A 12,180-nucleotide genomic window follows, 5' to 3' on the forward strand; every position below is an offset into this window, starting at 1 on the left:
TAGCCTGCATCACCATCTCTATGACCCTTCCACGGAGCCCATTCTCAGATATATTGCACTGTCCATGACCGGCCCAGAGGGCCCATTCTAGCCTGCACCACCCTCTCTATGACCCTTCCACGGAGCCCATTCTCAGATATATTGCACTGTCCATGACCGGCCCAGAGGGCCCATTCTAGCCTACATCACTCGCTCTATGACCCTTCCACGGAGCCCATTCTCAGATATATTGCACTGTCCATGACCGGCCCAGAGGGCCCATTCTAGCCTGCACCACCCTCTCTATGACCCTTCCACGGAGCCCATTCTCAGATATATTGCACTGTCCATGACCGGCCCAGAGGGCCCATTCTAGCCTACATCACTCGCTCTATGACCCTTCCACGGAGACCATTCTCAGATATATTGCACTGTCCATGACCGGCCCAGAGGGCCCATTCTAGCCTACATCACTCGCTCTATGACCCTTCCACGGAGCCCATTCTCAGATGTATTGCCTCGTCCATGACCAGCCCAGAGGGCCCTTTACTGCCTGTATTACCCTCTCTATTAACCTTCTGCTGAGCCCATTCTCAGACGATTGCAGTGCCCATGACCGGCCCAGAGGGCCCATTCTAGCCTGCACCACCCTCTCTAGGACCCTTCCGCGGAGCCCATTCTCAGATGCATTGCCTCGTTCATGACTGGCACAGAGGGTCCATTCTTCCCTGCATCACCCTCTGTGACCCTTCGGCGGAGTCCATTCTCACATGTATTGCCTTGTCCGTGAGCAGCCCAGAGGAACCAAAGTTTCCTGTATCATGCTCTCCCTACACAGCTCATCCACTGAACAGACTCTCTATGAACCGCCCAGCAAGGCAACGGTTGCCTGCTTCACACTTGTTACGAATCTACTAGTGGGGGCCTTATCGCCTTTTTCACACCTGGCCCAATCCACACTGGCTCTTACTTCAGCACTTGCGATGGGATGCCCAGCTGCTCCAGCTTCAGGTGCTCCTCCAGCTCCATCAGGTAGTTCATATAAACAATCTTACGGCCAAACTTAAAGCTGAAAATCAAAAGACAAGAGTCAGGTGATGAAGCTGCAGAGGATTAGAGTCCACACAGAGCGGCACAGATGGCGATCAGAGGTAAACGCAAAGTCCACACAGAGCAGCATATAGGGCGCATCAGAGATAAACGCAGAGTCCAAACAGAGCGGCATAGAGAACGATCAGTGGTTAATGCAGAGTCCACACAGAGCGGCATAGAGAACGATCAGTGGTTAATGCAGAGTCCACACAGAGCGGCACAGAAGGCGATCAGAAGTAAACAAACCAGGTAACCTCTACTCATACAATAAGAAAACTCACTTTGGCAATACTCCCTTCATTCTCTTTAATTATATTTTAAATCTAATGTGTTAAAACATATTATATTTTCCAGGCAAATTCACTTTAACTTGAGTGTTTTCCGAGAAAGAGGTAATGGAGACCCGTTTACAGTATGGATAGAGGTAATGGCGACCTGTTTACAGTACGGATAGGAGGTAATGGAAACCTGTTTAGAGTACGGACAGAGGTAATGGTCATCACTCTACACTAAGGGCACAAGTAACGGAGCACACAACTTACAGGGCATTGACTTATAACACGACATTCTGAGTAATCTGAGCAGGATCCCAGGTGTTTCTAGCACTCTGGAAAAACCGAAAGGTGACACATAGGCTTCATAAATCTATTAATAATAATCAACTCCTTACAGAGAGAGCACCTGGAGAGGGAAAGTGTCTTGGAAGTCAGGCTTCTCAATGGTTCCCTGTACTACTCGACGCCAAAAGGAACCAGTCACCAAAAGAGAAGAAACAATTTAAAAATGCAACTCAGTGAGGCCAAATAGAAGGTTCCCGAAAGCCAAAACAGCTTGGGAAACAAAGTCGGGCTTCAGTGTCATTTCTGGCAGTGTAAGCAAAGCTGTTCTCGTGGGTTTAAGACAAAGTCTGTGTTCAGTAAGGCAGATGGCGAAGGACTGCACTGACCCTGTTCTGTGCCTACTGAGGGCTCCGTGGACTTCACATGGGAGAGCATCTGTGACTCTCACCCCCCAGAAAGGCTTTACCTGATGAGCGGCTTGAAGAGGATGAGCAGAGTCTTGATAAACATGGTTGGATGGACGATGTACAGCGCCTTAATGTTCTTCTTGTACCTGGAAGGAAAGCACAGTCAACGTCAGAGAATGGACAGGGGCCTCGTGCATCTAAGTGGCATGTCGGGGTGACTGGCTGGCACCAATCTCTAGATGGTTAGAAGCTGCAAGTGCAGCGAACTGCCTCCTACGACAACCACCCAAACCATTTGCATTCCCCATCGGACGCTGCAAATTAGAATGCAATGCTGCAGCACTGCAGGAGGAGGATGAAAGAGATATACATCGATCTGTTAGTGCACATATTATATATACATATTATCTCATAGTGTACATGATTACTGCAAGGCTGATGCATCCACAACAGAGTTTCCAGTTACTACTCATACTGGATACACAACATGCACTGATAATCTAGCATTTCAACATCCGCTGTGAAGAAGTCACGGAGTGAAAGCGAACTCTTCGTGATTCCACACTTTCATGCACATCCTTGTTAAACCATCATTGACAAGTTATGTTATGTTATGTTAAAATGCGTTTATATAGCGCTCGGCTACTCCAAGAGAGTGTCCTGGAGCTTTCCACAGGCAACGAGGTGTAAAAACAACATAACAAGAAAGACAGGTTCCAAAGAAAGAAAGGCCCATCTAAGCAGAAAGATTAAAAAGCCAAGTCTTCAGATTTTTCCTAAATTGAAGCAAATTGGGGGTACTGCGAAGTGCCAGTGGGAGCGAATTCCACAGCTGGGGAGCCCTGAGGCTAAAAGAGCGCCCCCCAATGCGGGCCTTCCTCACACGCGGAACAACAGCAGTAAAAAGGGATTCAGAACGCAGCGAGCGAGCAGGACGATAGACAAGTTCAGGGCCCAACTTCTTGCACTCAAGCGATGCATTACAGCATGAGTAAACATGCATCGGCTTGTATCAACACACGTAGATCTGCACCTACAAAGTTAGGAAAAAACAGTAACAGTAACAGGTAACCCTGGAAAGAGTGAACTGTCAGTACAGTGGGAACTGAGCACAGGAATCAGCGGCCATCATGCTTGTAGGTACTGGAAAGTTGTCAGTTTCCTGCTGATAACTCAGAGAAAGTCAACAAAGTGTTTGTATACCAAGAGAGAAGCATACATGTAATGCCCAACATCAAATTAAGCAACTTTGTTTAAAATCTGTATAAGAAACCTGGCACCCAGCAGTCCCATCTACCTTTCGGAGCCTACCGGACGCAATATTTCTGGACAGTAATTGTGGAAGTGGCTTAATTTCATGGTAAGGCCCATGTTAGGACTTTTCCTAATGCAGCAAGGCACGTTTCACTTTCTGTGTGCCAACAATTACCTGTAACCCAGTATCCAGCCGTCCACCAGAGAAAGGAGGGGAATCCTGAGGGACGAGGAAAGGGTTGGGGTGTAGTTCCCCCCGAAAACTCACAAATGTCACTTGTCGCCATTCAAGGGGCACGGATTGTTAGAAGAGGTGTGGCACAGTGGCCAGGGTGCCCGACTCCGGACCATGGGGTTCAGGGTTTGAGCGCCAGGGGCAGGTCAGCCCAGCACCATGTGACTCTGGGCAATAGCTTGTTTAATCTTCCCGACGGCCTCCAGCGCCGAGCGCCGAGACACCTTTCTGGAGGTAGCTGTGCACTTTACAAATGCTGGTATTACATTTCTAGTAGCACCTGGTCACTCTCTGCATGGGAGTAACTCCTTGCTCCACAGGATGGACGCCAGACCCTCCTTACCACCATGCAGAAACTCCCAGTAACCAGGTGCAGTGCCAGTAAGTCATAGTCACCACTCTCCTTGCAACTTACTATGCCGAATCACAGTAACTGTTTGTTACCGTTCTGGATACCAGGGACTGCCTGATGCTATGCTGACTTCTAGTAACTCTTTGCCCCTGCTGGATGGAACTCATTGCCCCCAGGATGGATACCAGGGACTGCCTGATGCTATGCCGACTTCTAGTAACTCTTTGCCCCCTGCTGGATGCCAATGACTGTCACTATGATGCATCCCAGGAACTCCTTCCAACAACAATGGATCTCCAAAACCCTTTCTACTACTGCTAGATGTCAGTAACCCTTGGGAATCTGCTAGATCCTGCTAATTTCGTGCCACATGCTGGATTTCATCAACTTCTTCCCGCCATGCTAGATGCGGTTACCCTTTTGATACCATAGTGGATTCCAGTAAGCTGTTGCCACCCCATGCTGGATTTCAGGAAGCCCTTGCACACCCCCCCACTCCTCCCCCCACCCCCTTTGCTGGATTCCAGTAAGCCCTTGCCACCCCTCCACCTTTGCTGGATACCTGTACCTCCTTTCAACCTGCTGAATACCAGGGGCCAAGTGCTGGATGTCAGTAACATCCAGCCATCACCCTGGACTCAATGGCTTGCCACAATGCTGGATGCCAGTCACCCGTCATACGATGTTACATTTGGGTAACCAATTACAACCACACTGGGTGGCAGTAAGTTCTTGATACCAAGAGGAATTCAACTAACCTCTAGCCACCACGCTGGTTGTCAGTTACACCTAGGAACCAACATTAATGTCAGTAATTCATAAACCACATGCTGGATGCCGATAACCCAAAAAACCACGCCTGATCCTTGTAAAGCCTTGCCACCATGGTGGATCACTTTTTGCTATCGGCTGGATCGCAGTGGCTCTGTGCCAACATGCGATGTTTAAGTAATTACTTGTCAACTGCTAAATTCCAATAGCTCCTTTTCACCTGCTAGAACTCATTATCTCCCTACCAACTGCAGGATCCCTGTATCTAGTTGCTAGATGGCAATAGTTCTTTGCCATTCCAGTAGATGCCAGCTGCTCTTTACCATGCTGGACCCAGTAGTTTTTTACCACGTCACGGGATGCCAATAACGTAGCTGTCTAGCTGCAGATTCCTCAACTTAGAATATCCCCAGGCGTCATACTGGATCCGGAAACAACCCCGCCCGGACGTCATCCACGTACGTGACGTCAGCGAGGTCATAGAAGTTCCTCCCGGCATGCTGACGTCAGTTTTCTCACATTCTGCTCTTTCCTTCTCAGAATATTCAATGAAGAGTCACTCAGCAAAGTGGTCAGGCGATGCTACTGCAAAGTGTTATGTTGGATGTAGTCATCCAACATGTCCCGGCAAAAGACTATGGCTGCCATTCAGATCATTAACGTGCAAATTTAAATAGTTGTTAAATATGAAAACCTGTTGCCTCCGAATGTCATCTTTTCTATCCCTGTGGTATGGTTCGACCCACAGAATCAGGATGACATGAGCCAGGGGTTCTAACAGATAGGCCGGTGACGCTGCTGCAGCCGCTCATTGCACCAGTAAGGATAAGTTACTTACCTGTAATCCTAGTTCTCTTCCAGGGGTATCCTCATCAAAGTCATAAGCACTGAATATTCCCGACCCCGTGCGCGACCCCGGAAACAATATAAAAATATATATGTAAAAACACATATCTCGCTCCAAATATATGTACACACATATATCATTTTTGTCACGTCAATCCAGCCCCAAAATCAAGGCTAGACAATGTAAACACTTCTATATGCACAGCAATTAGTAAGGAAACAAAAAACACATTAGGTCAAATAGCTCTTGAACTTTGTGTTTTAATGAGTAAAAGCACTCATAAATCCTGTGCATTGCAAAGTGATAACACAGAAACTGAAAGCATTTTCAGCTAAAACTGGCACCGTGCCTTTAATGCAGCCATGATCCCAGGCTTCCCATCATGCCTCAGGGGTAACAGGTCAGTTGTTCTTTCCGGCTCCTTCTGTCAGGACCCTGGTTTAACAGCTCCCACCTTTGTTCGACTTTGTCAAAAATACTTGGTGATTTACTTTAATTTTTGTCTTCACTCTACGGCTTTTGGCCTTAGAGAGATATTGCTGCCTTCTTTAAGTTCAAAAAAGGTAAATTTTTTGTCAAAATGCCTTCGCTTTTTGCCCAATGCCCTTCCTGTGGGAAGAAGAAAGCTAGGACAGATACACATCCTGTGTGTATCCTCGGTCTTCCGGACTCTCATTCTGCAGGAAATTGTGATCACTGCAAGTCCTTGTCAATCAGAACTATCAGGGCCAGGGAGAAAATCTGAATTTATGGTCTTTCTTAGAGAGGTAGGTCTCCAAAGAGTCAGAAAAAGCGGAGGACGCGGTCGACGTCGAGAGATGTCCCGACTTGTTCTCCATCGGCGTCGAGATCGGCGTGGAAGGTTCCGACGACGGCGAGTCAACTCCCCTTTAAGGTGAAGACTTCAGCGTCGAGAGTCAAGGTAACTCCGCTGACGTCAACCGGGCGATGTGCAGCGTTGAGAGAGAGGTCGCCATTGGAGCATAGGAGCTCGACGTCGAGACCTCCACCGTCGAAGCCGCAAGTCCAGTCTTCGACGTTAAAGCCTCCGTCGACGCCTAGTCATCGACGCTCGACGTCGAGGCATCCTCCGTTGTCGCCAGGCCATCGGCGATCAGCGTCGAGGCATCCTCCGTCGCCGTCCAGTCATCGACGGTCGACGTCGAGGCACCCTCCATCGGAGTCTCGTCATCGACGCTCGACGTCGAGGCATTCTCCATCTTTGCCAGGACGTCGGTGTTCGACGTCGAGCCATCCATCGGAGCTTTGACTGGAATGCAGAAAGGCACAGATAACAAACAGCACTCGACTTTACCTTAGAGCAACAAGGCAGTGGTACAGACACGGATGCAATCCTGCCGACACCCATCGTCTTGTCTCTAAAGCAGCAGAGGAGTGAGGCACTGGTACAGACATGGCTGCAATCCTGCCGACACCCATCGTCTGGTCTATAACTTGAGACTCTCTCAAGCTGCAGAAGAGTGAGGCACTGGTACAGACACGGCTGCAATCCTGCCGACACCCATCGTCTTGTCTCTAAAGCAGCAGAGGAGTGAGGCACTGGTACAGACATGGCTGCAATCCTGCCGACACCCATCGTCTGGTCTATAACTTGAGACTCTCTCAAGCTGCAGAAGAGTGAGGCACTGGTACAGACATGGCTGCAATCCTGCCGACACCCATCGTCTTGTCTATAACTTGAGACTCTCTAAAGCAGGAGGAGGTAGGCACTGGTACCTCTATAGCTGGGGTCTTCAAACTGGGGGGCGCGGCCCCCCTTGAGAGACCTGAAGTGATCCCGGGGGCAAGGCTCTCCCCAAAAGAAGCATCATACAGATACCAGTTCTTTGTTTTCAGAGGTAAAGAATGAGCAGCAGTAAGCCGCTCTGTAATGGACCATCAATAACATCATTGGTCGTTTAAATCCTGGCTGTGAGAAGGTGTCAAAAGGGAAGGGACTTCAAATATTCTTCAAAACCCACACCCATATTTCTAATAATCGTACTGCGGATACATTTACACGTTACTAAGGCCTGACTGACCAGAATAGCATGTTTGGCAATCATTTATTTAATTTAATTTTGAAAAGGGTAATAGAATTTACTCGCAATGTTTAAAGACCACTGCTCTATAGCAATGACCTTGCCGCAGCCCGCAACACATCTGTAACCTGAGAATAGGTAGGTGCAGGTAATACCAGAGCTATAAATCTGCTGTTGCCCATTACATTCACCTATAACCTGAGACCAGGAAGGTGCAGGTATTACTAGCTACAACTAGAGCTTTGCTCATGGAACTTTACATCTCCTGCAGCCCTTACTCTTGACTGTGACCTGAACGCAGCACGGTGCTCAAGAGCTTAGACTCTGCTACAGTTCACTCATCTTGCCTGTAATATGAGCAATCCTGCCGACACCCATCGTCTTATATCTAAAGCAGCAGAGGAGTGAGGCACTGGTACAGACACGGCTGCAATTCTGCCGACACCCATCGTCTGGTCTCTAAAGCAGCAGAGGAGTGAGGCACTGGTACAGACATGGCTGCAATCCTGCCGACACCCATCGTCTTGTCTATAACTTGAGACTCTCTAAAGCAGGAGGAGTGAGGCACTGGTACAGACACGGCTGCAATCCCGCCGACACCCATCGTCTTGTCTATAACTTGAGACTCTCTAAAGCGGCAGAGGAGTGAGGGACTGTAACAGACATGGCTGCAATCCTGCCGACACCCAACGTCTTGTCTATAACTTGAGACTCTCTAAAGCAGGAGGAGTGAGGCACTGGTACCTCTATAGCTGGGGTCTTCAAACTGGGGGGCGCGGCCCCCCTTGAGAGACCTGAAGTGATCCCAGGGTCAGGGGGGCGCAAGGCTCTCCCCAAAAAAAGCATCATACAGATACCAGTACTTTGTTTTAAGAGGTAAAGAATGAGCAGCAGTAAGCCGCTCTGTAATGGACCATCAATAACAACATTGGGCATCTAGCTCTTGGCTGTGACAAGGTGTCAAAAGAGAAGGGACTTCAAATATTCTTCAAAACCCACACCCATATTTCTAATAATCATACTGAGGATACATTTACACGTTAGTAAGGCCTGACTGACCAGAATAGTATGTTTGGCAATCATTTATTTAATTTCATTTTGAAAAGGGTAATAGAATTTACTCGCAACGTTTAAAGACCACTGCTCTATAGCAATGACCTTGCCGCAGCCCGTAACACATCTGTAACCTGAGAATAGGTAGGTGCAGGTAATACCAGAGCTTTAAATCTGCTGCCGCCCATTACATTCACCTATAACCTGGTGAAGGTATTACTAGGTACAACTAGAGCTTTGCTCCTGGAACTTTACATCTCCTGCAGCCCTTACTCTTGACTGTGACGGGAAAGCAGCACGGTGCTCAAGAGCTTAGACTCTGCTACAGTTCACTCATCTTGCCTGTAATATGACTGAGCAAGGTGTTGGCACATCTAGGACGTTCGACCTGCAGCCCCCTCTTATTGTATCTAACATGAGTAGGAGGATGCTGGTACAACAAGAGGTGTGATGCTGCTGCACACCCTGCTTGTGTATAGAGTGAAACACCCTATATGATGAGGTCAGCTGGGCGTCTGCTACCAAACGTTCCCTCCAAGCAGCAGAGAAGAGGTACAGGTAGAGTGGTGACCTACATATGTGTGGAAAGACAGGACATAAATGCAACACACAATGCAAGAGACTTACTTGCGATCAAACTCCCTGTAAGCATCCCGCAGCCAACCAAGGGAAGGCTTGTTCTCGCTGGTGAGACCATGGTGGAGGTAAACTAGAGTGTAGTCACTCTCAACGTACTGGTCTAGAGTGTGCTTCAGGTACCTGGAACAAAGCACAAGCCATGCCTTTAAAAAAATATAAACAGGCATGAAACTGAAGAGGAACAAAGGAAGAAGGCGAGGGCCGAAGGAGAAAGGCGAGGGCCAAAGGAGAAAGGCGTGGGCCAAAGGAGAAAGTCGAGGGCCAAAGGAGAAAGTCGAGGGCCAAAGGAGAAAGTCGAGGGCCAAAGGAGAAAGGCGAGGGCCAAAGGACAAAGGCGTGGGACAAAGGACAAAGGCGTGGGACAAAGGACAAAGGCGGGGGACAAAGGACAAAGGCGGGGGACAAAGGACAAAGGCGGGGGACAAAGGCGGGGGACAAAGGACAAAGGCGGGGGACAAAGGACAAAGGCGGGGGACAAAGGACAAAGGCGGGGGACAAAGGACAAAGGCGGGGGACAAAGGCGGGGGACAAAGGCGGGGGACAAAGGACAAAGGCGGGGGACAAAGGACAAAGGTGGGGGACAAAGGTTAAAAAGGCGGGGACAAAGGTTAAAAAAGCGGGGGACAGAGGTTAAAAAGGCGGGGGACAAAGGTTAAAAAGGCGGGGGGACAAAGGAGAAAGGCAGGAACAAAGGAGCGTAGAAATGGAAAAAGAGGTGCAGGTAAGAAAGAAAGAGGTGCAGGTAAGAAATAAAGGCCTGCAGGAGAGCAGGAAAGGGGCACAAGCAAGGAACAATGGTGGCACAGGTAAGAAACAATGAGGGCGCAGCGGTACAAAGGAGATAGGCAAGTACTGTTAAACTAACAGAAAAGAATATACTTTACAATGACCTCTCTAACTGGTCAGATTTAGAGAAAGGGCATGAACTGTGGCCAATATGGCCTATTAGGTATACAAAGATCATCAGACTATTTCCATGGAAACGGACTATAAAAATCACAGAAGTTAAGTGGTGTTAATTTAGGCTGATTCTCAAAAGAACAAGGTATGCTATTCCTAAAGGGGACAAAGGGGAGTAGGTCAGAGAAAAGGAGCCACTACAAGGAGAGTAGTTCCTTTCAGGAAATGGGGCCCTCAAACACCCTTGCGGGTGTCTTGCTTCATGATAGGGCTTGCCCCTCATCGGGCCCGCGCTGCAATGCCTGACGGGCACACTCAAGGGGGCGGTTTATCTGAGATCTTTTTACAAAGCTGTGATGTGAAGTGCAAGTTAAGGGCTCTTTGTGTAGATTGAGGAAACGTAGGTGTTGATGTGGTGATTCAGGACTTAAAAAAGGCTAGGCAAGTCTCAAATCAAATTTTAATCTACGAGTATGCCTGACTTAAAAAAAACATGATGTCACCAGTGGGGACAATGATCCTTGGTGACTTATAAGGTCAACATGTTTCATGCGATCAATTAGTCAAGATGTGATATAGGGCAATTCTTCAGGACCGTAAAATGTATGACTAATCTACACAGATTCTGGAACCAAGGATGCAACAAGTAGTGTCCAAACACGAAGTACCCTATAAGTGTACCTGCAGAATGTACAATCACTGACCTGAGTGTAATAAATCATAAAATAGCACCATACAAAGCAGTCTTGTATAGTACTTGTAGAGGCATGCAATACTAGCATGCGTGAACTTATGATTTGTTTGTAACAGGTAGTTATAGGAACCAAGTTAGACAAACATGTGAAACATACATAAAAACATTTAGACAGTGGTTTCAAACACTGTGGTCAAAAAGGGGAAAAATACTCACCCAATGAAGGTGATGTCATCACCTCCTCGAGAGAAACACTGAGATAAACGCTATAAGAAATTGTGTGCTGTTGGAAAGTAAAATTTTAATTTAAAATTTGTAAGTGAGCCATGGGGGAGGAATAATAACCTCCGTTCACATGGTGCAAAGCCAAAGATCCAGCACTCGCGTCCTTCATTGGAGAACTTCACCAACGACCAAACCCATCTCATGTGCCTCGGGAGTGAGGACTTGGAGGTGGTTGTTTGGTTTATAAACCCTCTATCCTGCCCAAATTGGTGACCGGTGTGAAGTGGTTAATTGCTGGTCAAAGGTCAGTAGTGATGGGCTGGGTATTGTAGGCGCCATCTTGTAGCGGGGTAGAAGCCCATGTATCACATTGATTGTTGCTAGCAATTAATGTGACAGGGTTGAAAATTGTTGGAGCGCTCCCATTGAATGTGGGCATGTATGCGCCTATGTGGGAATCCCATTGTGGAAAGGCAAGCGGCGCAGGTTGGTTAATTGCTGATCAAAAGTCAGCAGTGATTGCCTGGGAAACGTTGGTGCCACCTTGTAGTGGGTTAAGAGCCCATGTATCACATGAATTGTTGCTAGGAATTAATGTGACTGGGTTGAAAATCGTAGGACTCCCATTGAATGTGGCCATGTATGCAGTAGAAAACTGACCGGGACAAATAGAGCTAACTCGCACTGAAGTAGTGTAGTCTAGTATTAATCATGCAGTGTCTTTATAGAGTCTGATAACCCACTGGGTTCTGGCCAATAGCCAGAGGTAGAACGCGTGTGTCATCCTTACGCTCAAGGCAGAGGTGGAACGCGTTGCCAATAAGGAGAACACACACAATGTGTGAAACAGCATTTTGCCAGATAGAGATTATCAAATGATTAAATAATTATATTTCTAAGGATTAAAGAAGGGTGAGACTATAGTTTTAGATTTAGCTAGGCCATATGCATGAAATATAATTTGCAACAACTTATTCTGAAAGGAGGTGTTCTTATCATAAAATCATATTCAATTAAAAACTCAAATCAGCAAATATTTCAGTTTATAATATGAACTTTTTGTACAAGTAAAACAATTGATTGGCTTGGTGAGAGGTCTCAACAGCCTGTGTTTTCTATTTACATTTCAA

At 47.5% G+C, this 12,180-nt stretch overlaps 1 protein-coding gene across 1 annotated transcript in view; it reads right to left on the bottom strand.

The window, feature by feature from the left end:
* Nucleotides 1–12,180, bottom strand: part of ARHGAP1 (Rho GTPase activating protein 1) — a 174,675-nt gene that overhangs the window by 65,067 nt on the left and 97,428 nt on the right. Inside the window, exons 5-7 of the mRNA XM_078684421.1 lie at nucleotides 9,220–9,351; nucleotides 2,098–2,184; nucleotides 950–1,048 (exon numbers count right to left, since the gene is read on the bottom strand). Coding sequence (XP_078540547.1) covers nucleotides 950–1,048; nucleotides 2,098–2,184; nucleotides 9,220–9,351 — 318 coding nt within the window. The remainder of the gene's footprint in view (nucleotides 1–949; nucleotides 1,049–2,097; nucleotides 2,185–9,219; nucleotides 9,352–12,180) is intronic.

Source organism: Lissotriton helveticus, chromosome 3_2 (genome assembly GCF_964261635.1).
Source record: "Lissotriton helveticus chromosome 3_2, aLisHel1.1, whole genome shotgun sequence".
Classification (NCBI taxonomy): domain Eukaryota; kingdom Metazoa; phylum Chordata; class Amphibia; order Caudata; family Salamandridae; genus Lissotriton; species Lissotriton helveticus.